Source organism: Ovis aries, chromosome 12 (assembly GCF_016772045.2).
Source record: "Ovis aries strain OAR_USU_Benz2616 breed Rambouillet chromosome 12, ARS-UI_Ramb_v3.0, whole genome shotgun sequence".
Classification (NCBI taxonomy): Eukaryota; Metazoa; Chordata; class Mammalia; order Artiodactyla; family Bovidae; genus Ovis; species Ovis aries.
Window position 1 is genome coordinate 32848608 of NC_056065.1, and position 27717 is coordinate 32876324.

The 27717-nt window shown below is 34.7% G+C and overlaps 1 protein-coding gene across 5 annotated transcripts in view; it reads left to right on the top strand.

The window, feature by feature from the left end:
• The window catches only part of AKT3 (AKT serine/threonine kinase 3), a 281577-nt gene that overhangs the window by 220827 nt on the left and 33033 nt on the right, over nt 1-27717 (top strand). For all 5 annotated transcript variants that reach the window (XR_009595810.1, XM_060396454.1, XM_042257196.1 and 2 more), the window contains 3 exons: nt 6368-6496; nt 16860-17074; nt 24301-24388. Coding sequence is in view for 4 of the 5 variants with exons in the window: in XM_060396454.1 (XP_060252437.1) it covers nt 6368-6496; nt 16860-17074; nt 24301-24388 (432 nt within the window). In the remaining variant the exon portion in view is untranslated. The remainder of the gene's footprint in view (nt 1-6367; nt 6497-16859; nt 17075-24300; nt 24389-27717) is intronic.

Genomic DNA, 27717 nt, shown 5'->3' on the forward strand with positions numbered 1-27717 from the left:
GCATCCAACTCTTTGTGACCCCATGGACTGTAGTCTGCCAGACTCCTCTGTCCATGGAATTCTCCAGGCAAGAATACTGGAGTGGGTAGCCGTTTCCTTCTCCAGGGGATCTTTCCAACCCGGAGATCGAACCCGGGTCTCCCACATTGCAGGCAGATTCTTTTACCATCTGAACCACCAGGGAACGAGGTGAAAGTGAAGTTGCTCAGTCGTGTCTGACTCTTTGCGACCCCAAGGACTGTAGCCCACCAGGCTCCTCAGTCCATGGAATTTTCCAGGCAAGATTACTGGAGTGGGTTGCCATTTCCTTCTCCAGTGGATCCTCCCAACCCAGGGATCGAACCCGGGTCTCCCGCATGGCTACATATTACAGCACATGAGAGAAGTCACACTTACCCCTCACTCCCATTCACTTGCTTTCAAATACCTGTGATTCTTAAATTATCTAATTAACCAATTGTCTAAGTTATTTCAAGATGTTGCTATCATATACCTCTGTATTATGAATGATCCCTAAGAAGTAACTATCTCAAAAAATATTACTTTACATGATGACAGTGAAATACAGTGTGTATGTCTATATAACATCATACAGTTTTTATATTATTTTCTCATTTTAACATGTTATTTATGAAACAAGATATGAAATTCTATTTTTAGAAAAAATTATGATACTGTATCTATATCAGAGATGATCAGCTAAGTGCCAAAATAGATCAGAGATGAATATAAATCAACAGTATGATTGTCTTTAGCCTGCAGGTTTTATAGCCAGGAGCGGCAGAATTCAGCATCCCTGTATCTGATGTCTGCATGACCAAATAATCCTATAATGTTTAAATGTCTTGAATCTGAATTTTTAAAAACTAATTTAATTATATGGTATGACAGAACTTATGTTGTATGTTATTTCCATATTTACTTAGAAGTAGTTAGCTCTTTTCTGCCTGATCTTCCCCCTCTTCCCCGCCACTTTATATTTTATGAATCCTATTATGCAGATAAGGGGGAAGACTTCCTGGATTTAAGAAAAGGAGAATAATATTGAAGTACTTAGTAATATATCCAAAATGCTTAAAGCTCAAAGAGTTAGTCTAAAGAAACAAAGAAAAGAATGCTCACTTGATTGATAGCATTGAAAAGGAATGATATAATTGGGATGATTTTGGTCAGTATCTCCATTGGTCATTTCTCATTAATCAACTTATCAGTACATTGACACTCATTTAATGAGTTTTGTTGCTCTGTCCTTTCTGATAATGAAATTAGACTAAATTTATTAACCTGCCAATAGGAATACCAGTCATGTAGTTAGCATATAAATAGGCCATAAACTACTAGACAATTAAGTGACCTCTCCTCTCTTAATTTATTTCTATTTTAATATAGCCTTAACGTAAAGGTCTAAGTAAATGTGTCGCATTGGACAGGATCCATGGAATTTACACCAAGAAAAATGGATAACATAAAAAGTCAGACATTCAAAATTTATACAAGTGTTATTTATGTCCATATTGTTTCATGATAGAATGAGATCTTTAGGTACAGTTGTACAAATTTAGAGCTGACCCATAATTTACAGCTGAGGTCACTGAAGATTAGAAACGTAGTAAGTGATTTACTTGAAGTAATGGACTGAATTGGTGACATGGGCAAGATTGTTGGATTCCATGATTCCTAGCTCCAGGTATAATGTTCTTTTTATTACACAAGTCGGCCTTTCTAGAAATGAGATGAACTTTAGGTGGGGGTATGCATTGGATTAACTCTAAGAGATCTTTGTAAATCTAAAATTTGAATAAAGCTGCCAAAAATAAGGAATATTTTAAGTATATTCAAGACACATCCCCTAACTCCCACTTCTAACTACTCTGGATTCCCTCTTTTATGAAAATGTTCAGCCATTGCTGCAATGAATCCCTTCCACCTCTAACATTCACATGTGCTATTGGGCTGTATTCCTAAAGTGTAGGAAATTCTTAAATGTAGTAACTCTGAAACCCCAGTCTAGGTGTGATCTCTGCTGTTGTATATTGTGAATTCTTTTTCCAGTTTAGGAAGGTTCAAAGATTTCCTTTTGGCATTTTAATGCACTGTCCTAATCCATGATCATTAAGTTCATAAGACCCATATGAACATTTGGCACTTTGATGCCTGTAAACCTGAATATGCAGGGTGCGGGGGAGGAATTTTTCACTGTATTCTTGGGTCTGAGGCAGTCTTGGTACTGATGTAGCTGTGCTAAAGTGGGATTGTAAGAGTGAGTGAAGGGACATGTTTGTGTTGCTACAATAGTTGTCAGAGCCCTTGAAGTGAAGTGAAGTGAAGTCGCTCAGACATGTCTGACTCTTTGCAACCCCATGGACTGTAGCCTACCAGGCTCCTCCATCCATGGCATTTTCCAGGCAAGAGTGCTGGAGTGGATTGCCATTTCCTTTTCCAGGGGATCTTCCTGACCCAGGGATCGAACCCAGGTCTCCCGCATTGTAGGCAGACACTTTACTGTATGAGCCACCATGGAAGCCCCGTCAGAGCCCTTAGGAATTGCTATTATAATTCCTTTGCTTAATCACAAAATGTCAGCCATTTAATTAAAATGAGACCTAAAATACATATAAATATGTGTGTGTATTTTACATAGCTAGATATTAGAATATATGATATATGAATTGTATATTAGATTTTAAAAACGTAGAAGTTAAAAACTTGTAAACTCTCTAATAGCAAGAGTTTAATTTTATTCTAGGCACCAGCAAGAGCAGAAAGAGCATAGTATTTTCTTGCCGTCATTTCTTGTTCACGAAGCACAGAGGAAAGATTTCAAAACCTACTGAATCAAGATCCTCTGTCAAATAATTCTTGTCCAGTTTAACTCGATAAAAAATGTTGCCTTTTTAAAATGGAAACTCTGGGATGTATATGTCTAATATATTTGTTTCCTCAAAGTATGAACTATTAGATAACAGACAACCCTCTGATACAAATAGTAAGCAATACCCAGATTTTGAATGTGTAATCTTTTCTTTCACACTTCGTATTTAACTTCATACATTGCTTTTGCCAGTGGATGTATCCAATAAGTTTCATCATAAATGCCCTAACCTCAATCCTAGACGCTAAGACTGACAGTGGAGAAAAAACAGATGCATTTGATGTTTTATAATAGAGAGTACCTGAACAGGCAGTTATGGTGTACATTTTCCTTTTTATGGTTTAAAAAAAAGGAGGAAGGAAAGCATTCGATTTAGGAGCGCGAACCAAAGAAGGACCATTTGTAAACATTTTTATTCCTCCTCTACGCAGTGGAGAGATTCCTAAAAATAACTTGACTTAAATCTTATGTTAATATCACGTGCACTAAGGAAGTGATTTCCAGGTGTTTTTTGATATCTCTAAGCAATTGATCTGCTTTTGAAAGATTTCCAGGTAATTCTGTGATTCCTTCACCTTTGTGAATCGCAGCACTAATGGTTCTTATATTTAATGAAATCTTTGTTATGCATCTTCATAAAATTACTTATGTTTTTAACCAGACAGGGTATTTAATTACCCCTGATTTATCTCTATATAAGATTAGATTTGGGGATATAATTTTTTTAAGGTGATGCATTTCTGACTATTTTTTTAATACGGATAGAAAATGACATGCTCAGCAAAATGACATTTCAGGATAGTGAGAGAAGAACAGTAATTGGTGGAAGAAAGTGGACACCATTATAAAGTAACTGGCTCAAAAATTGTAAAATATTTGTTTTGTTGTTTATTCAAAAGAAATTGATGCATATTAAAAACTGTTTTTAATGAGGTCATTAGAGCTGATAAAAGTGTTTTATAGGGTTCCATTTCTGAACTTTGTTCTTTCCTTTAACATAGAGTGTTGTCTAGAAGAACACATACCATGTTGATAAAGTATAAATCAGCCATTAAACTCTCCATGTTTAATAAATGATCAGTACATTTGTTGATTAAATTCTCCATTCAGTATCATTTAATTCTCAAAACAGCCGCATTGGATTGTTACTGTGTGGGTTGTACCTGTGTGTCATAGATCAAGTTGAGATGCATAGATATCAATAGCATACCCGAGCTTACACAGTGAGGGATGGAACTTGAATTTACGCTTAAGTTCTCTGACTTGATTCCATAATCTTACCCACATTGCTCTCAACTGCCCCCTATACAGTATGCTGCCTTGTCCCCGTTATCGTGCCTTTACCCCATCTCTCACAGTCCTCCTGTAGGCTGACCGTATTTCTGACTGTATCATTGTAGTAACGCCGATTAATAAAACAAAGGAATGATTAGCTGTCATGGTTTGCCTGGAACTTCCCCAGTTATAGAACTTTTATTAAAAATCCTTCATCCTGGGTAAACCTCCTCAGTTATAGGCAGACTGAGAATTCTTGGTCACTTTCATCCTATTCCTGTTCTTCACTCAAATCCTACCCCTGAATCTTATTTCATTCCTCATCCCTCTACCCTTGGTATCTTGGAGATGAGATTAGCTAATTAGGTATGGATCAAGATTTTAAAATATATATATATACTTCTTTTTAAAAACAGTATATATTCTGATATTTTGTATCTATGCTTTTCAAGATAGTCTTGTCAAAATGTGGATGGTTAGCACATTAGTGCATGCTGAGTTTTATTTTGCAGTGCATAGAAAGCATATAAAGTGAATTGGCGTGATACAAATTAAACTGCATATTTTATTCAATATTTTTATATATTATTTGAAGTCTCTATAAGAATTCTTATGTATTATAAAAGATCTTTATAGCATTTTAAGGTTTTGTTTTTATATTGTAATGTATTTCTATGTTAGAACAATAAGCATATTTTTAAAAATTAAGAACAGAGCATATATTTAACACAGCAGACATTCCATTATATACTTCTCTTTCTCATTATGGCAAGATAGAAGTAGGAGGAAGAAGAGAGTGTTGTTTGCAAGAGAAAGGGAAAAGGGAGAAAATCAGAAGCATGAAGAAGAAAAGAAAAGAGGAAAGAGAAGTAGACAAATTATTTTTTGACATTTCTGATCAGTTTTACTATTTAGGACATATTGCCATTTGTGCACATTGGGTTTGATTTTCAGGTTCCAGTTAGTAGAGAATCAGTCTAGCTAAATTTAGATAAAATAAGAGAATATTCATTTTTAAAAGGTTTAACAGTGTATTTAGGGTTCATTCAGTTCTTTGTAGCCAAGTCAAAACAGACTCACTTCTCTAAAGTCTATGCAGTGCATGAAACATGTATTGAGCATTGAGTTCAGTTGGGCAGCATATTTAAGTACTATACTGAGGATAGCTTGCTTAACTGTATTTAGTTTCTGGTTTATAAGACACTGGATAATATATAACAGTATAACATTTTATAAAATTGGTATTTATGTTCTTATATGGAGTTCTATTTTGAATTTGATATTGACTTCAGAGTTTGAGTAGGCACTTTCATACATTATCATGTTAAGGAGTAGAATAATTACCTACTCTTTAAATAAGTTAATTATCATTCATCCTGCTAGTATAATTTTTTCACATGTGTTTTTTTGTGAATGCATTTCTTATGTATTCCCTTAGGTATATGTACATGACTGAGCAGGGGTAGGGGCCCCATCAATATACATGACTATAAAGTGGCAATTCAGAACTCACGTGTATCTCTGTATGGTGATAATCAAGTTTAGGTTCAAATTAGAAGAATAAGATCAGTTATTGTTACTATTTTAAATTGCATTAGCTTTGCACAGCTCTTTTCTCCCTTATATTGCTTAACTTTTCACTTGAGGCTATTTGGTTATCTCTTTTAAGATTGTTGTTTTTGTATTAATGGGTTTAAAGAGGTTCCAACTTTAAAAGGGTTGGTATTTCTTTATTACAAATAACTGCAATATTGCCTTACCTTACAAAATAAGATTTAGGTTTGATTTACAGCCACCACCAAAGAAAGATTTCTGTAAATAAATATTTTATAATAGCAATAGACTCCCAAGAGAAATTGCTGAAAACCATCTGTACATATCTAGAAGAAGATACTTGTCTCTTTGAAATTGTTTAGATCAAACTTTATTTTAAAAAGGGAAAAAGAAGATTGATGTTTGCTTTCGAAAGTTAATTTAGGCTTTAGTTCTTAGCACATAGACAATAATGGTTCTTACTCCCATGGGTTTAAAAATCAGTTTATTATTGTAGACTTTGATAAAATGTTTCTTTTTACACATGAATTAGGCAGCTATAGGGTTTGTAAGTATCAAAAGTTCTTTGACTAATTATGTCCTCTTTCCAGAATATCTTACTCAGCATTCAGTTATTTTTCAGAACAGTATTTTCCTATTTTTGAAGACTATTTTCTTATTATGCAGTTGGAGAATTTGATGCTGGATAAAGATGGCCACATAAAAATCACAGATTTTGGACTTTGCAAAGAAGGGATCACTGATGCAGCCACCATGAAGACTTTCTGTGGTACACCAGAGTATCTGGCACCAGAGGTAGGCTATGTTTCCATCTGCAGAAAAATAAAAATAACCCTGACGTTTTGCAAAGTAAACCATTTAAGCATTTAAAAAACTGCAGTGTCTACTACTCTGACCTGGATTTCAACATGAATCAAATCTATTTTACTCCCACTTGTTTACCATGGTATTCTAGGGCAAAAATATATATAAATCAGCACAAAGATACAGGTAACTGCAATCAAATTAAGTCAGTTTTTACTTGTTGGCCATGTGTTTTTTTTTTCTTTGACTGTGCCTATTTTTATTCACTTATTAAAATTAAATATTTCAGTGACTTCAGCAAGAATGTTAACAGTTTTATAAACCATTTTGGATTTTCCTTAGAAACAAACAATAATAATTTGTATTTGTAATTTTGTGGGTTTTCATAGTTAATTATTAGAAAGGATTTCACTGGAAAACTTAATGAAATGACAGCGGCTACATTTTGGAAATCATGCTAAACCAAAACAAGCTTCAGCCAGTGCCCTCCCATGCTGAGAATTCCATAGTGATTCATTGATTTGTTTGCTCAACAAATATACATTATTCATCTTCTATATATTGGATATTTTTCTGGGTGTGTGGTTATAGAAACAAGACACAAAGGACCCTGCTCTCAGGGAACTCACTTCTGGTAGAGGGAGACAGAATAAAAATAAATATATAGCATAAAGACATGCAATGAATATGTGTCATGAAGGGAAAGAAGCTAGATAAAAGGAGGTTGTGGTGGCTGTGGTACATAGTGTCCTCATTATTATTACTGCAAAACAGACCACTGCAAAACCTAACCATTTCATGTGATCGAAGGTTCTGAGTCAGGATAGCAGGAATGACCACTCTGTGATACATGGGGCACGGCGGTGGGTGACTGTGTGGCTGGAGGCCGGAATCTGGAAACTCCCCACTTTAGGCGTCTGACAGTTGATGCTGACTGTGAACTGGTGCCTTACAGAGCTCTCAAAAGCCTCAGCTTCCCCATATGGCCTGGCTTCCTCATAACCTTGTGGCTTCAGAGTAGCCAGACTGTTTGGCTTTGGGTTCTAAAATGTCCTAGGAAACAGTTTAGAAACTGCTTCAATGTTTTTTTTTTTATGTAGCAAACCATGAAGAAATGTTTTATTAATTTTTAAAAAATTTCTCTTCATAGTATATTTTTTAAACTTTATGATTATTTACCATAAAATTCAGCCTTCTCAAGTGTGTAGTAGTGGTTTGTAGTATGTTCAGAGTTGTGCAATGCAACCATCACCACTATCTAATTCCAGAATATTTTCATCACTCCAACAAAGAAATTCCATACATATTAGCTCCTGCCTAACCTCCCCTCCTGCTAGACAACTACTAATCTACTTTGTCACTATAGGTGTGTCTATCCTAAACATTTCATACAAATGGAATCATGCAATACATGGCCTCTTGTGTCTGGCCTCTTTTACTTAGTTTATTTTCAAGGTTTATCCATGCTTTAGCATGTTTTTGGTACTTCATTCCTTTTTATGGCCGAAATAATATTCTGTTGTATGAATATAATACCTTTTGTCTATCCATTCAGCAGCTGATGGACATTTGGATTGCTTTCAGGTTTTGGCCAATAATGCTGCTATAAACATTTCTCTGTGAATCCCCTTTTCTGACTTTGTGTCAGGAATTGCACATCATTTCTGCATATGCTGAAACATTCCTCAGCCTGCACATATTTAAGAGGGTAGTGACATAGATCCCACCTCTCCATGGTAAAAACGTGTGACATGGGAGATACTGTTGCCGCCCTCTTTGGAAAATATAATCTTCTACAGATAGGATGTTCAGGGAAAGTGATGTTTAACCAGGGACCTGAATGCTAAGAGGCAACTATTGCAAAAATACAGGGGAGGAGTTTTCCAAACACAGGGAGCAGCTAGTATAAAACCTGTGAGGCACAAGTTCAGTTTTTCCCTCAAACTCTTAACAGGGTTAGTGTGACTAGAGCAAAGGAGGGAGGCATTTATGTTTGATGGATGATGATAACTATTTATTGAACATGTATTATGTACCGCATGCTATATATGTACATTGCAAATTTGGAATAACCTTTTGAGATAGCAAACCTGTTTATTTTTTAAAGGTAAGGGAACTGAGGATCAGAATTTTTTAATGTAATCTGTACACAGGTAGGAGGTGGTAGAGATAGAAACAGGATTCTAACAAGGTTCATCTTATAAAGACTATTTTTACTTTTTAAATCACATAACATGGTAGCCAAAAAAAGTCACTGTTTCAAGGCCACTATAGATGTAAGTAATGCCATTTTTAAAATGGATGCTTTGTAAATGCTCAACAGGAAAAGTAATCAAAAAAATTAGGAAATGGGAATATATTCAGAATGATACTAGCATTCCTTATATGTATAGTAATTAATGCCAGTTTATTACTACAATAGCTCTTTTCAATTAAAGATTAAAATTACATTTCAAGAATTTTAAGTTTTTGTAAATAAATGCTAGTAATTTGAAATATTAGCAGTATTTTTCACAGTAAATTTCCAAATATTATTTTATCAAGGTCTGCCAAAAGTAACATTTTTTTCTGTTATAAAATCTGGAGTTTAAAAATTTCCATTTTTGTAGCTGAATTTGGTAAAAGTTTAGAATAATGTTTCTTATTTATTCAAATACAAGATCACATTTTCTAGAATAGGATTATTTTTGTCAATGTCATGAAAAACAAAATCTTTGTTTCTCTGGAGTTCCAATTGCCCCTGCTATACATTTGCCATGGATGATGATATCCCATATTTAGAATAACAAAATTAGTTGTTTCACAATTAGGGGAAATTATTTCTGTAGAAGATAAATACATCTCATTTCAGAAGCAGATGATCTCCTAAGAAACAAAGATATTGTTTTTATATGCAAATGTCATCAACTGAAGAACAAAACCAGGACTTTAATCCAAGAAGAGTCCAGTTGTTTCTAAATAGAAAGTTTATAGTTCACAGGGAATTATCAATTTCTTCTTAAATACAGGTAAACCCTTTCTGTATACCTTTTAAAAAAATGTTGCAGAAGGGTTTAAAAGCAGTTTATATACCCGATGGCTGAGAGATGTCAGTTCATAATTAACATCTTGACCTTATTTTCACAGGGGAGAGTGATCATTGTGGTTACTATTTGAGGATGACAAAACTTGAAACAACTAAACTTCTCATGCAGTTTCAATTTTTATATTTTAAGCATTTGTGTCAAACTGCATTTTGTTAAATCAGGGTAACTGTTTTATATGCTTACTTTTAAAAACAGGAATTTAAGTTCTTTCTTCTGGTCTCTGGTATAGACCATTTCACTGAAGAACACTGATTCATTCATTAAAGAAATATTTGTTGAGTATTAGGTGCCATGCATTCTGTTAGGTGCTGGGAATACAAAGATCATAGAAATGTTTTTTGTCGTCCGAATCCCAGGGATGGGGGAGCCTGGTGGGCTGCCGTCTATGGGGTCGCACAGAGTTGGACACGACTGAAGCGACTTAGCAGCAGCAGCCTGCTGTATTTACTAAGGTGATAGGATGTGGAGAATAATCATTACTGTCCAAGAAAATAATTGCTTTACTAGAGTTATGTACAGTACAGTGAAAGGAAAGGTGGTGGGAGGGTCTGGTGGCAGTAAAGAGGGAGCAGACTGAGAGGAGCCTGGATGTGTAGATCAGGATCAGAATGGGAAAGAGTTTAAATTTGACCTCATGGACAAGGGAAAATCATGTGAGCTGAGAGCAGGGCAATAATATGATCCAGATATGCATGGTCAGAATTAGAGAGGGATTGGCAAGAGCTTAAACTCGCCTCTTCCCTTCACTGCAGATGGTATCTCTCACTTTCTTTGAACCTTGACATTTCTGGTACATACCATTATTGATGCCAGACTTTTTTTGGTAGTTTGTCAGTAGTAGCTGTTTATCAGACCTGGAGTATGTGCCTGAGTACTGCTTCTCTTTTGAAGGGCTGCTTGTTAGTATATTACCTTTTCCTCACATGGGAAACCTGTTTACACATTATGGAGACATCTTTCTGCAGCCTCTCATTCGTCTAGCAGTGGCCATTCTTTACCTTTTCAGCTAGTTTTGAAGGGGTTTTGTTTGCTTGTTTGTTCTGTTTTTTTGGCCATGCCACAAGAGATGTAGGATCTTGGTTCCCTGACGAGGGATTGAACTTGTGCCCCTTACAGTAGAAGCTGGGAGTCCTAATCACTGGGCCTCCAGGGAATTCTCTTAACTGTTTTAACTTGGTCAGAATGCTTTGCTACTTAAAGATAGTTGCAGGATATTTTAAAAAATACTCCAAAAATACTGTTAGAAATCAGTTCAAAACCGATGTATTAACTGTACTGTATCTCAGACTTACACCTGATTTTTAAATGAACTGAAGTTTTAAATGAACTTAGATTTCTTCTTAAAGATCACCAGGAAAAAAAATTATAATATGAAAATGCCATTTGTTAAAAAAAGGATATTTTTTTAAGTATTTTTTCTCTTCTTTTGATGAAGAACTGTGTACCTTTTTTATTAAAGGGGGAAAAAGTATCTTTTTAAAAAGATGTTGCAGAGATACAGTCCTAATGGCCATATAAACTATATGTTTAGTGTGCTGCATCTCTAAAGCTGCATTAGTATAGATAGTTTTAAACTGGTTTTGCTCTTTCTTTTATTAGAAAGAAATAAATTTGACCTGCCATATATTATGGACTATGGTGTTTTGAGGGGATTTTGTTTTCATCATCTCTACTGTATTCTCATGCCTAGAAATATAAAGAAATTAGAAATCATATATAAAATCTTACTGTTAAATTTTATTATTTGATTTGGCTCTCATTGAATCCAAACCATCCTTTTATGCAGTGCTAATTATTTAGAGTCTCAGCTTTGCTCTTGAGTTAGCAGTACCTGATCAACTTTCCAACTGTAAAACAGTTTGAAAATCAAATGTAGCTTACATGCAAGACCCAACAAAATTAAAAGTGTTAAGTACGTTTTGGCAGTTCACTTTTATTATGCCCAGTCCTCAAATGTACCAGCAGATAATCATCTGAATGTTAGTTATTTTTCACATGCTTATGTGATCACACAAAAAGTACATGCTAAAAAGAAGCAGATGGTGACAGATGGGGAAGGTTGAATAAGGTGGTTTTGGAAACCTAGAGAAATGCACTTCTGTAATAGTGTAAAAATAAAAATTATTTGATAATCAAGTTAGAACTAACAAAACGATTGCAAAAAATGACTTGATTGTTGGAAAATACATAGTATCTAGTTGTGGTTGCTATTCAGAAAAAAAATGTGTATAATTTCGTTTCATATGTGTAAAATGCTATGTTTCTCAGTGGCTAAAGATGCATTTTTAATGTATTTCTAGTTTTTGGAAACTCATTTTTAGAAAATAGTCACTGCGTATCATTTTATTCACTTTTCTTTTGAAGCCTACTAGCTTCAATATCTTTTATAATATGTATTTTGATAGTATCTGAAATAGATGAAAATATTTTGATAACTATTTTAATACAAAGATTTGCTTAAAGTCATTGTGATTCTTTATAGATAATAGCACAAATGAAAGGCCAAAAGTATACATTAACTTCTTCAGAAGGGTGGAGAGAACCGTATTAATTAAGGGTGAAGATATTGGTAGCCTGGAGTATAGTGTACATAGGTGAAGTAGGTAGAACCAAACTTGATTTTAAGTGTACTAAGTGGAATTTTGTTTATTTTAAATACAACAAAGAATAAATAAAAAAGACATCATTTTATAGGCCTTAGCAGTATTATCTTGAGATCTTAAAAATGAATGCAATCAAAGTTGTGTGTATATATATATATATATATATATATTTGTACATTTAATCTGTAGATAAAAATAGTAGCATACATAGTTACATTTTGCCTACCCTTGAACAAAATTCTACTAGTTCTAACAGATTATGAAACTAAATCTTAAAACTTCAAAGCTTTTGTAAAACTTAAAAGTCATTTTAGTAGCTTTTCCCAAACTGTATACATCCCTGATATTTTATTTAATTCTTAATGATGCATGTAGCACTTGTCCTCTTGAAGTACTTTTGAAAGCCTTCACTTCTTGATGGTTCTAAAACGGTCTCACCACCAATATTAAGGGGAAAATTAAGTGAATGAGCACAGTGATTAGTTCATACAGAAGTTGTCTGTTTTATTGTTAGAATTTTAATTTAAGCACGTCTGTCATGAGTTGGCTATTTATACTGTTCCTGGATAATATTAAAACCATCCCATTTTGCTGTACATCTGAAACTAACACAATATTGTAAATCAACTATAGTTCAATAAAAAACTGCTTAGTTAAAAAAATTCCCACTTGGTCCCCAAATTAGATATTGTTTAAATATAAACAAAAATGATATTTTTAGTTCAATGTTAATGTCTCTCAACATTTATAAGTAGCAGCTTTTACTTCCCTAGAGTTCTGTCAGGTTTTTTTGTAGCTATTTTTCAACTAAAGTTCTTTTGAGTGTTATCTGGTCTTTTGATTTTAACAATCAGAATATTTGCATTCAGTACTTTGGAATGATTCTAATTTAAGCAGAGTTTAATTTTAAATTCTCTGAGACATAACATATACAAAACCAACCCTAACTGGGAACACTAGTGATTGCCTATAGTGTTTTATAATGGCCATTTTTACTTTGGTTACAAAGACCCAGTTTCTTAGAACCCCATAATGTCTGTTGCTTCAGGATAAAAAGGAAGTATAGGAATCTCTGGGAAGATACCTGTGAGTATGATTGAATCACCACTATTGTATCCATTTAGCTTTGCCTGTTCTAGCCAGAGAATGCTTCTGAAAGTAGGATATTAACTGCATGCAAGTACTTGTATTTGCATGCTAGGAGGTAGCTGTAAAACTTGCAGCATCTTAATTCAGAGCAAATGGCACAGTGTCAGTCTCTTTAGAATCATTAGAGCAGTTGAAAACTGGATATAAAGTATATATCTATGAAGAAAATAGTAGTAAACCATGGAATTCATTATTCTTGTGAAATGTATGTAATAGTTCTGTAGCTGCAATACATTTTAGAATCTGAATTAGAAGATTTATAGGTTATCTTTTACCAACATTTCCTTGATGTTAGGAATATTAAAGGATTTCTGTAGATTATATAACATATAACTATGTGTTTATATATAAAACACACATTATCCGTTACCTGAAATATAAGGTTACCAGAGGAAAAAAATTTTTGAATTAGCGGTAAATTGGTTCATCCAAGTTCGCAGTTTACTTTCACAACATAGGTGTGCAGACAGTTTGTTTAGATGTTTAATTTTTCCCCCATCTGTTCTGTCAGGATTATTGATTGAGCAGTAAGCCACTCCAGGGTATACATAACCTCCTCATAGCTACTTGCCTTGAGTGCTTTGTGTGGCCTGGCAAACAAGCTGAGAAAGGTATTCCTTCAGCCTCCCAGTAAATCTTAATTGGTAAAAGAATATTGAAATGAATATGCCTTTTGAAAGTACCAAAATGAAATAAATATTTACTTTAGGAACTTTAATTGATGGTATCATTTTAAAATAGAAAATTTATTATTTAATATCATTCTTTGAAATTAGTAACCATTCAAGAGCTGTTCATAGTGACTTTTTAAAACTCAGCTGGTTTTTGATAAGTGAAAGTGTGTATATCAAATGTAACCAAATATTAATCAGGTATTACCAGATCATTTAAAAGTAATTGATAACCTGCAGTGACTTCCTTGAATCTTGGATTTTGTTATATTAGAAAGTGAAGCAATCTCTGGGTCCTAGTGGAAAAATTGAAACTACACCGTGTTTCCTAGAGCTTGGGCTCTGCTTGGGGTTTATCGATGTGACCTCTCACCATTTTTTAACATTTACATTCTTTTAGTGTTTCAGATCCCCACTTGTTCTTCGTCTCTGGGCATTTGTGTTAAATGTTCTCATAAAACATGAAGCTACATCTAGGTTTACAGAAGACAATAGGTGTAGAAGGAAATACCAGATATCTTCCTTCATATTTTAACTTGATTTTAGTTTAAGCATTAATGACATTGATTTCATGGAAAAAAAACACTGTCTTTAGTTTGGTTCTTCAAGATAAGTCTTTCAGTGAATTATTTCTTTAGAAGCAGATTTTGATCTGCATATATATTCAGATTATATCATAAATTGCATTGTAATGAGTTTGAAATGTATTAACATTGTTGTACCTCTACATTACCATATATCTTACTCTTTGGATCAGTCCTGGTGCTAACCATGAAGTTAATTAGCCTTTTTGCTAGGAGGGGAAAAAATCATCAGAGGTAATCAGAAGGAATTGCAACTCTCAGGCTAAAGAATGTAAATTTTATATATTATAGGCTGTGGGTGTTAATTTCAGTTAGAATTTCTACGTTATTTCAAAGTATTATATTTTGATTTAGATGTAAGGAGAAAGGATACTGTATGAACAGTGGTAATGTATTTTATAGTATATCCACATGTAGAATATTATAATCAGTTTTAGTTTTATTTTCTGTGTATTTCATCTTCCAGCTGTCTTGAGGTAGGAGTTGAACAGAAATCTTTCTTTTTAATTGATGACAAAGCCTCCCAGATAAAGAGGACTGGCTGAGTTGTTCGGATATTTTCTCCTCAACATTGCCTAAGTTTTACATGTCACTGAGATAATATGTTAGTTACATCACATTTGTTCAGTACAGAGTAATACAGCAAACAGTTCTGATTGTAGCATTATGGATGTATGTTTCAATTAAAGCTCATATATTCAGAAGCAAAACCACTTATCTTGAGAATCAGTGTTCATTTTACGAAGCTAGATAAAATATACTTTATTTTATCAAACAGATTTTTTTACAATACAGTTTTATTTTTCAGTTGCTTATTTCTCTTCAAAAATAAAACCTTTTTTTATGTACTCTCTTTCCATTCTGGCTGCAAACCAGGTATTTAAACAAAAATAAAGGATTGCCAGTTTTGCCAGCTGGGGATGAGAACCCGGCTGGTGAAATGTGGGTTCAGGAGGCAGTTAATCCAGCTTTTATGCTTTTTATGGTTTTATGAAAAAAGAGGTAAAAAACCACATTTGGCTCTTTTTTGTGTGTACCACTGTTTTGTTGGTGTTGTAGGAGTGCAGTAAGAGTTTACTTAGACTTTAAAATTTTTGTTATTAGGTAAAATCCAGCATCTATTAGATAAAGGCCTACAGACAGCACATTCTGCTAATTGGCCATGGGATAGATTAAAAAGTCACTGGTGTTTAAAAATTACACTGCTATACAAATACAGTATCTTGAAATAAAATACTGAAAGATCCAAATGATTAATTTCCACTGATTGAAGAACATACCTTGTGGAAAGGTAATCATATTTTTCCTGGTACAAACGGCAAGTGATGTTTCCGTTTGAACAGGTTGCTCTAGCACAGCAAAACTGATTCTTGCATATTGTTTCTTACTAAATATATTTTGCATGTAATGTGTTTCCAGAAATAAATCTAAGGGCATATACCAGACAGATATTGAGTCCATGATTTTTATTGTTTGTGTTTAATAGAAATTGTTGCGAGGTTCTGAAACTTTGGATACTAAAGTTTATTACAACTCAGTCAATCAATCTTTATATTCACTCTGTTGCCTAAATATTTCCTGCAAGAGTTTCAATGTGTAGGGTCCTCCAAAAGGTTTCATATGTATTTTCATGATTGTCATGCCCTGGATGCTTCTTTAATACAATGCATCTGTTTATTCCTATCTGTCACTGATTTGTATTAGTTAGTTCTTCTCAGTGCAAGAAGGTATTAGACACATTATGTTCTCTATAATCAACACAGTTTAGCTCTTAGTTGTTACTGACCACCTTAGTGGGGCCAAAATGAAAAATTAAGTAGGCCTAAATGAAAATGTGTAAGTATCCTTAGGGCACTCATGTATTCCTTTACTTTGCTTTGCTGTTCAGTGGCTACGTTATGTCCGACACTTTGCGACCTGACCTTGTGGACTGCAGCATGCATGCTAGGCTCCTCTGTTCTCCACTTAATTCATTTACTTAGAATCTTGCAGTAGGCTGCAAAAAAGGTTGCAATACCTCTTTTTTTTTCACCCCTTATATCTGGCTATATATTGAACATTTCACATATTTGATGTGATTTATATCTTTTGTAAGATTTATGTCTTTTGTAAGATTCTTCATAGTTTAAATGTCAAGATCTCAGAATCACCTACTTAGGTTTTGAAAGTTATGATTCACTTTTGTGTAAAAATCTTGTTTTATAAATAATGCTTTAAAGGTTAACATGTAAAAATTAATCTTTTACTGGTTTCACTTTTAGGTGTTAGAAGATAATGACTATGGCCGAGCTGTGGATTGGTGGGGCCTTGGGGTTGTCATGTATGAAATGATGTGTGGGAGATTACCTTTCTATAACCAGGATCATGAGAAACTTTTTGAACTAATTCTAATGGAAGATATTAAATTTCCTCGAACACTCTCTTCAGATGCAAAATCATTGCTTTCAGGGCTCTTGATAAAGGATCCAAATAAACGGTAAGCCACAAATAACACGCAGTGAGTTACTGATGAATGTGGTTAGAAATTGTGATATGGAAATTAATTCACGTATAACTAACTCCAAGAAGCAATGTATTTGATGCAGACATCTTCCCACTGAGACACTGACTTATTTTTAACTGCATAATATAGAACATTTAAAATTTTTTCTCAACTCTTCCCTAACTTGGAAATTTTATACAGATTTTACCAAATAAGGATTTTGAGAGTGTTACGAGCAAACAATTTCCTAATTTGCATGGTGCTTGCTATTGTGGGGATAGGAGGATCCCTTTTTTTCCCTTTCAATCTCTGGGCTTTATATTTCTGCTCATTTACATTGTAAAACGGATAGAACTGTCTCTATACTCTGCTCCCACACTAACCTATGTTAACATATCCAGCTACTTTTTTTGTTTGTCGTTTGAAGCTAATTCTTTTTCATGCATGGCTGAAAGGACTAGTGGGAAAAATGTCTTTATACACTTTGTATTTCTATTTTTATAGCTACAGCTATGACCTGAAAAATCCTATAGTTCTTTGCTTAATGAGCTATAGTATTCTTTGTTCATGCTTATATATTTATTTATACATACATTTTATAAGTCACACATGAAATGACTACTAATTATAAAATGTCTCTGAATCTATGTGTTTGTGTATACATGTAAATTCATTGTTCCATTAGATATATACACACACACACACACACACACACACACATTCTTTGAAAATCTCTCAGGCCTCAAGTGTCTTAAGGGTAGACCATTTCATAATTTAATTTTCTATAACACCTCACATAATTTTCAAAATGTTGTGTTAGTGGTTGATGCTCAGTGTGTATTTGTGACAGACTGAATTAATGAGTGAAGGAATAAGTGAGTTCTAAAATGTGGGCTTTGTTTACCTTGGAGAAGGTTTCCATCACACACTTACAGCTTTTAAATTTGTGAGGAACATGATTTTCCCTTCGGCAGAAATAAGCAAACATGATAAAAGAGGTACCATCTTTTTGCTTAGTGAAGAACCATTCAAAAATGTTTCTGAATCCTGTAACTGAGACTTTACCTTGTATTTATAAAGTAATTTTGTGTTCTTTGCTGGGACATTCACACATCTCTTATTTCCTTTGCTTTTTAGTAGCCTGTGGAATAGAAAGGATAGATATAATTCTCATTTCCATTTGACTGGGAGAAAATGAGGCCCAGGGAGGTTTAAGTGATTTATCCTAGTTCTCACAGAAAATTCATGTAGAACAAGAATAGAGATCAAGTTTTTATGTACCTATTTGATATTTATCTTGTATCTTCTTTACAGTGCACCATGTTCTTGGTTTAGGTTTTAAAATGTATTCCATTTGATGTGATTGTTTCACAGCTGTTGTAACAAAGAGGTACTTGGCTATAGGTAATCTTATAAACGGAGCTAGGATTTCTATTTTATCTACTTGAGTTTTGGGTCTAATATTTGCCTTAGGGCAGTGAATTTTTAACCCATCTTTTTTGACTTCTCCTTCTGGTTTTCATGTCTCCTTTATTTTTTTATTGTCATTTCCCTACCATCCACCCTCACCCCACCCTCTGAGAACAGCCCTTGGTAATTGTTGAATACATGTGAGGGGAATTTCTAGAATGTTAGTGGCCTGGTATGTAGGACAGCTCTTAAAGTTTTGTCTACCCAGAGGTTGACACTGTCTAAAGAGAAGGTGTGCTATTTTAAACTATCTGTTTTTTCCTTTTTAAGGTACATAAGTCAAGCCCCTCCCCTGCTACGTTAAAACATTAGGAATGCAAGGATGAATAAGATGGATAATCTCTGCTCTAGGGATTCATAGAATAACGTGGGGTACAAAACATATTCACAGATGCTCAGGCTAAACTACAGACAAATGCTATTGAAATTATTAGCTATCTAGGGGATTGGAAAACTTGAGCTGGCTTATGAAGGGGTTGGAATTTGCAGTGATTTTCATGCAGAGAATTTTACATGTAAAGAACAGCTCGAATTACAGGTGAACATAGCATTTGAGAAGTTCATCAGCTGGAGCGTAGAGTATGAGTTGGGTGACATTGGGAGATGCTCATGTGTTAGATTCTAAGGACCTTATGCTTCTTAGAAAATATTTAATCTTCATTCAGAAGGAGATGAGAAGCCACTGAATTATTAATAGTAAGGGATGGTGTAATCAGATTTGTGTTATGAAAAGATAACTCAGGCAGCTTTGTCATGGATAGATTAGAACAGTGAAGGGCCAGGGGCAAGTAGGCAGAGTAATGAAGAATACATATGGAATTGTCCACATCAAGAGATGGAATCCATCCCAAAACTGGTAAATAGGGCTAAGTAGACTTTGTGAATGATTAAATAGAAATGATGAGAAAGTGGAAGGACTTTGGGATGCCTCTGAGGTTTCCAACTGGGATGACTAGTCTGGAGAATGGAGTTATTACTGACAGAGTGGGAGTATAGGCAAAGGAGGAGGCTTGATGGGGTAGATGCTGATACTAGTTTTGCTGTACTGAGTCTGAGGTTTCTGTAGAAAACCTAGATGTCAAGCAGGCAGCTGAAAAGAGTACCAGTGCTTACTATAGAAACACAATAGCTGATTTCCTCCAGGTATATAGCCAGGAATGGGATTGCTGGGTCATACGATAGTTCTAGTTTTAGTTTTTTAAGGAACCTCCATACTCTTCATAGGGAACCTCCCAATTTACACTCCTTCCAACAGTGTAGGGGGGTTCCCTTTTCTCTGCATCCTCTCCAGTATTTATTGTTTTTAGATTTTCTGATGATGGACATTCTGGTCAGTGTGAGGTGATACATCATTGTAGTTTTTAATTTGCGTTTCTCTAATAAGTTATGTTGAGCACCCTTTCATCTGTTTGTTGGCCATCCGTATGTCTGGAGAGAAGTCTGTTTAGGTCTTCTGCTAATTTTTTCACTGAGTTGGTTGGTTCATTGTTTGTTTTTTTATTAGCTGCGTGAGTTGTTTGTATATTTTGGAGATTAATCCCTTGTCAGTTGCTTCCTTTGCAAATATTTTCTCCATTCTGAGGGTCTTTTTGTTTTGTTTATGGTTTCCTTTGCTGTGCAAAAGCTTTGAAGTTTAACTAAATCCCATTTGTTCATTTTTTCTTTTATTTTTGTTATTCTGAGGTGGGTCAGAAAAGATCTTGCTGCAATTTATGTCAGAGAATGTTCTGCCTATGTTTTCCTCTAAGAGTTTTATAGTGTCTGTGCTTACATTTAGGTCTTTAATCCATTTTGAGTTTATTTTTGTCTGTGGTGTTAGAGAGTGTTCTAATTTCCTCCTTTTACATGTAGCTGTCCAGTTGTCCTATCTAAGGTGAGCTTATTTGCAAAGCAGAAATAAAGACACAGATGTAGGGAACAAACTTATGGATACCAAGGCAGGGTAGGGAGGTAAGATGAACTGGGAGATGGGGAATGACATATATGCAATGGTATGTATGAAATGGGTAACTAATGAGAACGTGCTGTATAGCACAGAGAACCCTAGTCAGTGCTCTGTGTGACCTAAATGGGAAGGAAATCAAAAAAGAGAAAACGAAGATCATGGCATCTGGCCCCATCACTTCTTGGCAAATAGATGGGGAAACAGTGGAAACAGTGGCTGACTTTATTTTTCTGGGCTCCAAAATCACTGCAGATGGTGATTGCAGCCATGAAATTAAAAGACACTTCCTCCTTGGAAGGAAAGTTATGACCAACCTAGACAATGTAAGAAAAAGCAGAGGCATTACTTTGCCAACAAAGGTCCATCAAGTCAAGGCTATGGTTTTTCCATTAGTCATGTACGGATGTGAAAGTTGGACTATAAAGAAAGCTGAGCGCCGAAGAATTGATGCTTTTGAACTGGGGTGTTGGAGAATTCTCTTGAGTGTCCCTTGGACTGCAAGGAGTTCCAACCAGTCCATCCTAAAGGAGATCAGTCCTAGGTGTTCATTGGAAGGACTGATGTTGAAGCTGAAACTCTTAATACTTTGGCCACCTGATGTGAAGAGCTGACTCATTTGAAAAGACCCTGATGCTGGGAAAGATTGAGGGCAGGAGGAGAAGGGGACAACAGAGGATGAGATGGTTAGGATGGCATCACCGACCCAACGGACATGGATTTGGGTGGACTCTGGGATTTGGTGATGGACAGGGAGGCCTGGCGTACTGTGGTTCATGGGGTCACAAAGAGTCAGACACAACTGAGCGACTGAACTGAACTGAACTGCTATGCATATATATAACTGATTGATTCTTCTGAACAGTAGAAACTAACACAGCATTGCAAAGCAACTATACTCCAGTAAAAATTAATTCTAAAAACCAGAAACACAGGAGCTGAATATGTGGATTTTGGGTCTGTACGTATCTAATGGCTGGAGCCATGCCAACAGCGAGAAGAGTCGAATATAAAGAGAAGACACCCCAGGGCAGAGACTTGGGGAGTGCCAAAAGTTTAGGAGGTAGAAGGAAGAGAAAGAGCCAACAAAGGACCTGAAAAGTCTTTGGAAACATGATCAGAGATAGTATACCTCTTTATTGTTCCTATTCAGTTGTTTAAATAGTGCTTCAGTTTTTCTGATACTCCTTGCTGAATTGCTCTCAGTTCTGTCAAAGAGTCAGCTCTCAGTTTGCTTTTATTTCTTATTCTTCATTACTTAGTGATTATTCTGTTAGTATCTCTCGTAAGGTCCTATGCAAATTTTGTAGGAACATCATAACCTCATGTTGCATTCAGTAACACAAGGAAAATGTAAATCCCATGTTGCTTCTAGTTATGAAGAATCCATAATGGCTGAGGATTTTAGATTGGCTTTCTGATATGGGAATTTGGTATTCTTAGACAAAAATATCTTAATGTAAGTCATATTTTGATATTATTTTGAAGTCTTAAATTGTATATTAGGGAGTCATTGACATTGAAATTTTTGACAGTTTCACACTTTGAAGAAGCTTGTGTTAGAGAATCTCTACCAACTTCTAAAACGGCAGTCTAAGATTATATTCTTAGTCTTTGTATAGTATTCATGGCTGATACTTTAGTTATATATGTATTGGATAAATGTAGATTAAATGCTGGCTATGTCCAAAGCCAAATATTGCTTGAGAACTAAGGAGTGACATAAAAATGAATGACTGAAGCTGAATTAAAACCTTTTATTTCTAAAAATGATTTTAGTTTTCCATTTTAACTGCTACTTCACTCACCATCTTGTCTATATTTTAGGTTGAAAACAGTATTGAACTAAATAATACCATAGATAGAAGGAAATACAATGAACTTCTGATTTTTCTTATGCATACTACTTTGATGCATACTTTGAAATGTTAAATAGTTCTTTCAGAAGCAAGTATTTTGGTGTTTCTGCTTTTCTGGCTTCCTAAGCACAGGCTTAAAACACTTTTTGGATAATCTAGTACTGAACTCTCCCCTGAAACGAATTTGCATTCTACCAGGGGAGAGGCATACATAACTTGAAATAGAATGAAAAAGAATGAGGCCAGAAGTCCAGTGCTGAGTGTTAACTAAATATAGAGTTGCCAGTCTGAGAGTTCCAAATATGAACATAACTATTATGATCTGATCCAATCTAAAAGTTCCAGTCAGAGGTGTGATTTATTCTGTATGGATCTTAGGATATAAAAGACCTGGATACAAAAAAAAAAAGACCTGGATACTGGGAACTATAGGATCATCACTACAGATATTCAGAAATCTGCTAATTGTTTTGTTTTTCCATTCTGACAGTGTGTCAGAGGATCCTGGATTCTTCCTAGTGATATATTCCTTATACCTAATAATAACCAGAATTCATAAAAATTGTAGAATTGCTTATTTTCTATGACATAATTGCTTTTCTTCCTACCCAGTGGTGTGTTGGGAGTTGACATGTACCAGTTTAGAATAGCCAGTTGTTAAATATCAAGAATTTTGTGAGCTGGTTGTTGAAAACAACCATTATTAAAAATTAAATTATATGAACTTAAAATTAAACCAGGAACATTAAAATCAAGGATAGAAAATACTCAAAACTCTTCACTCTTTGATAATGTTGTTAAATGTTACTCTTCTCTGTACTTTTGAGGATACTTATATATTTTGAGGTTGGAAACACTGTATAATGTTTTGCTTCTGCACATCTTCTGTTGATAAATCTAATAATACATGTATGTATTATATATTTATAATTTCCCAAGATAGCTGATTATTAAGCATTTACCAGCATGTATCATTCCTAACAATGAGTAAAATCAAATAAAACTTGCTCTATCAAATTCAGATTTAAAAATAGATTTCCTTTGTTTTATTTTCCTCCTTGTTTCCCTGTCCTTTCTTTATTTCTCTCTTTTCCCTCTTTTCCCCCCATCTTACTTCCTCCTCTGTTGTTTTCTGTTTCTCTCATCCTTTCTTCAGAGTGGCTAGTATGTACTGTATGAAACTGAGAAATCTAGAAAACACCTGAATTTCAGATTGTGTCAGGTATCAGTTGAATAAGAGTATCTTCAAAGAAGGGGACATAAATTTTTAATTTATATTGAAACCTGTATAGCAGATTCCATTACAGTGATAGTTCATATATTAACTTTCTCACTTCTCTGAAAATTCATTTGAAATATGAAAGCGATTTATTGGCTTCTATTAGCAATGCTCTCTAAATTGTTTTTTCTAACCAGTTATGTAGTTTTTTCAGAATTTATGTTGACAAGGGTGCATTTTGACTAAAGTCATTCTAAAATAATTTTGGTTTGAGAATTGACAATAGCTGTTATTTATTGTGCTAGGTACTTGTTATTTCTAAATGCTTAGCAGTAAGCTACTGTAAGCAGTAAGATTAATCTTACTGTAATTAAGATTACTTAACAGTAATCTTCCATGCTGGTATTATTATTCCCACAATACAGATGAGAAAACTGAGATTAAGTAAGTTTTCATTGTCATACACCTCATAAGTTCTAGAGCTGCTTGCTAGCTCTGGTTTGTCTCCAAAACTTGTGCTTTTTTCAAATACCGTACTGTCCCAAGCCAAATTCTTATTAATAGTGTATTAGGAAAACTAGATCTTACAACAAAAGCTTTTTATTTTTATTGCTATTTATCGCAAAAACTATTTACACACAGAAAGTTACATTTCACAAAAGCTTTGTAGTTATGCATTCAGCTTATGCAAATGTTCTATAATCATTTAATTTTATTTATGTTCTCACAGCCTTGGTGGAGGACCAGATGATGCAAAAGAAATTATGAGACACAGTTTCTTTTCTGGAGTAAACTGGCAAGATGTGTATGATAAAAAGGTCAGTTATCTTCATGGTATTGTATTTTTACTCTATTATTTAATTGAATATTGAACGTCTTAGCACAAACCATTATTGGTAGTTTTTACATCTGAAATGCATTTTGAAATTTTATTCAATGTGATGTTTTCTCTTTATTATCACAATAATTTGTTAGTTTACTTCTCATCATTTCATTGATTCAGAAAAAATAAAGGCACCAATGTTATGATTCTTCAGGAAAACTAGCAAAGCAATCACAATTTTGAAACTTTGTCTCTATACCTTTCATTTTAAAGTGAATGCTTCATATTTATTTATACAGTTCCTGATTTTTAAAAGGAATTTAAAGCAGTTTAGTTTTAATATTTAACAAAATAATACGTTTATTTGTCTTCTTTGGGGCTTCTCTTTTACTTGAAATAGAACTTCAAGACTTACAAGATGGATGCTACAAATCATATAATTTTATTTTTAATCTATACTTGTTTCTAATACTGCAGTGTTTACTTAAGTTTAGAAATAGGAAATTACTGTGTCTGTCTTATCTTTTAAATCTTTTTAATTTTAGTTTTACTACTTTAGATACTGTTAGTACAGTCAATGATTTTGATATTTTGATTTTCAAATGCTCACATGAAAATTTTACTATGAAATTTTTATGTTATTCAGCATTTGCTTGTAATTCTTACCTAGTCAGTTTATGTACTCAGTCCTTCCATTTCAGTTTATTCTAGGTTTTCATGTTTTTCTCTAAAATGTATTTATCAGCAACATTTATGCAGTGTCTTAATTTTTGCCAAATACTCTTCTCTGTTAATCCCCAAAGCAAAGATAGAGTGATATCATAGAGTTATGAGGAAGTAAGACAAGTGCATCATTTTTGTATTATGTTACAGTAATAGAGAATGTGATGATTTTAAGCATTTCTTATAACTAGGTGTTTAAAATAGAGGCACCATGTTACGGTACCTCTATTCAAACTTCAATTAAACTTACATTTCTTGAGTTCCTACCATGTATAAAGCACTAAGGTATGGATCCTTCTCAAACCTTGTGAGAAGTTTGTGATCATTCTTAAGTATCTCAATGTTTATTAACTTCAGGTAGACAGTTATATATCTACTTTATAATACTGATGAAATTCTTCATGAGTGGCATCCATATATAGCCTGTAAAGTACCACTTGCTGTTTATCATGTGAGTGCACTGCAAAAGAACCTAGAAATAATATATGATCAAAGGTTTCCTTTGGCACACAAAGTTATAAGCCACAACTAAATATTCCTTTGGTATATACGCTGTCCAAAGAGGACTCCACCACCACTAACAACAACCAAACAGAAAGAAAAATTTCCTTAAGAGACTAAATGTGGGGCATTGGTATGGCACTGCTAACTTTAAAGAAGGGGTAAAATATGGATTTTCTTCAGTCCTATTCAGAGAGTCAGATAGGCTAATAAGATTGGAGTTTGGCATCACCTAAGGGTGAACTCCAGGAGTTGGTGGTGGACAGGGAGGCCTGGCATGCTGCGATTCATGGGGTCGCTAAGAGTCGGACACGACGAGCGACTGAACTGAACTAAACTAAAAGGAATGCACTGAGAACCCAGCCAGCACACAGTGAAGAAACAAGGCTTATCCTGTCTGTGCCCCATGGGCTCAGCATGCCCAGAGTGAAGGTACTGTTAAGATACCCAGGCAGCTCCCTTGTGGTGAATGAAACTGGAGAAGCCAGCAAGAAGGGCAGTATAAGGAGCTGCCAAAACATAGCTTTAGATGATGCGTGTGAAGAAATGAATTTAAATTGTTAGAGTTTACATTAAAATAGTTGCTGCTTAACTTGAGCAAAAATGTTAAGTATCCTGCATAAAGAAGCACAGCTGCAAAAATCGCAAGTTTCTGCTCGTCGACACTTGCTGCAGGTTTGCTGGAGGCTGGGGTGGTATCTGGGCTGTCGCATGGCCCTGATGTTTTCAGTCACCTTCATATGCCCGAAGAAGAGCAGTGTCATAGCAGCATGCGTAAATTTTGACACTCTTTCTAAAAGGTGGTGGAAGTAAGATTGGGTTTATTTGGGTTTGTATTGTATTACAACAAACAAGGAATTAATTATAGGAATGCTAATACAGTAGCTATTTTCATGAATTTACCTGTGTTTTCAAACATTTTTGAGGGGTCTTATATCTTTAAAATGCATAACTTATTCTTCATCTCTAAGGTCAGGTGCTTTTCAGTTTTACTAATGTGCTTTGGGAGAATTGCTGTTTCTATGCATTTATGACATGATTGCTGGCTATCTTCCTATTGCTGTGTATCATGGGAAACTCTCCAGATGAAGGTGCATGTGAAGATGCTGGTATGTTTAGCGGAAGGGCTTCCCCAGTGGCTCAGTGGTAAAGAATCCGCCCGCCAGTGCAGAAGATGCAGGAGACACGGGTTTGAGCTCTGGGTTGGGAAGATCCTCTGGAGGAAGAAATGGCGCTCCATGCCAGCATTCTTGCCTGGAAAATCCCATGACCAGGGGAGCCTGGCAGGCTACAGTCCAGGGGGTCACAGAAGAGTCAGACAGGACTGAGCGCCTGAGCATGAGCACCTTTAGGGGAAAGTGAAACCTCTTCCTAGGGAAAGTTAAAAATGAATTGAGCTTACCTGTGAGTATCATCATGTACCACTGTAGATAACTCAGTGCTGGAAGGTGGAGGTGCTCATCCTAGGTCTGCTGCTTCTCTCCTGTGTGGAAATGGACAAGTTGTTTTATACCCACAGGAAATTATGATCTTTGAAGTGTCTTCAGGCTTTCAGATTCTCTGGTAGGATGTTTTATATGAATTTATCTAGGTAAATTTCTATGTTTTATACTCAAGTTTGTCAACTTTATACAAAAAAGTCTGCTGGGAGTTTTCTGTGAGACTGTGTTCAATTTATAGAAGAATTTGGGGAGGATTGGCATTTATTTAGGCCTTCTTTAATTACTCTCAGTAATGTTTCATAATTTTCAGTGTTTAGTTCTTATTCATATTTTGTTAAATTTATCCATAAGTATTTCATGTCTTCTGATGTGAATGATACTTTAAAATTTTATTTTCATATTGTTTGCTACCAGTAGAAATAGGATTGATTTTTGTATGGGGATCTTGTATCCTACAAGCTATTAGTTTTAGTAGTTTTTTTGTACATGATGTAGGGTTATCTAAATAGATGACCATATTTTATAAAAATAAAAAGCTTTACTTCATTTTCAATCTGTATGTATTTTATTTCTTTTCCTTTATTATATTGCCTGGGACCTTTCTACAATGTGGAATAGAAATGATGAGAGTTAACATCCTGGTTTTGTTTCTAAGGAG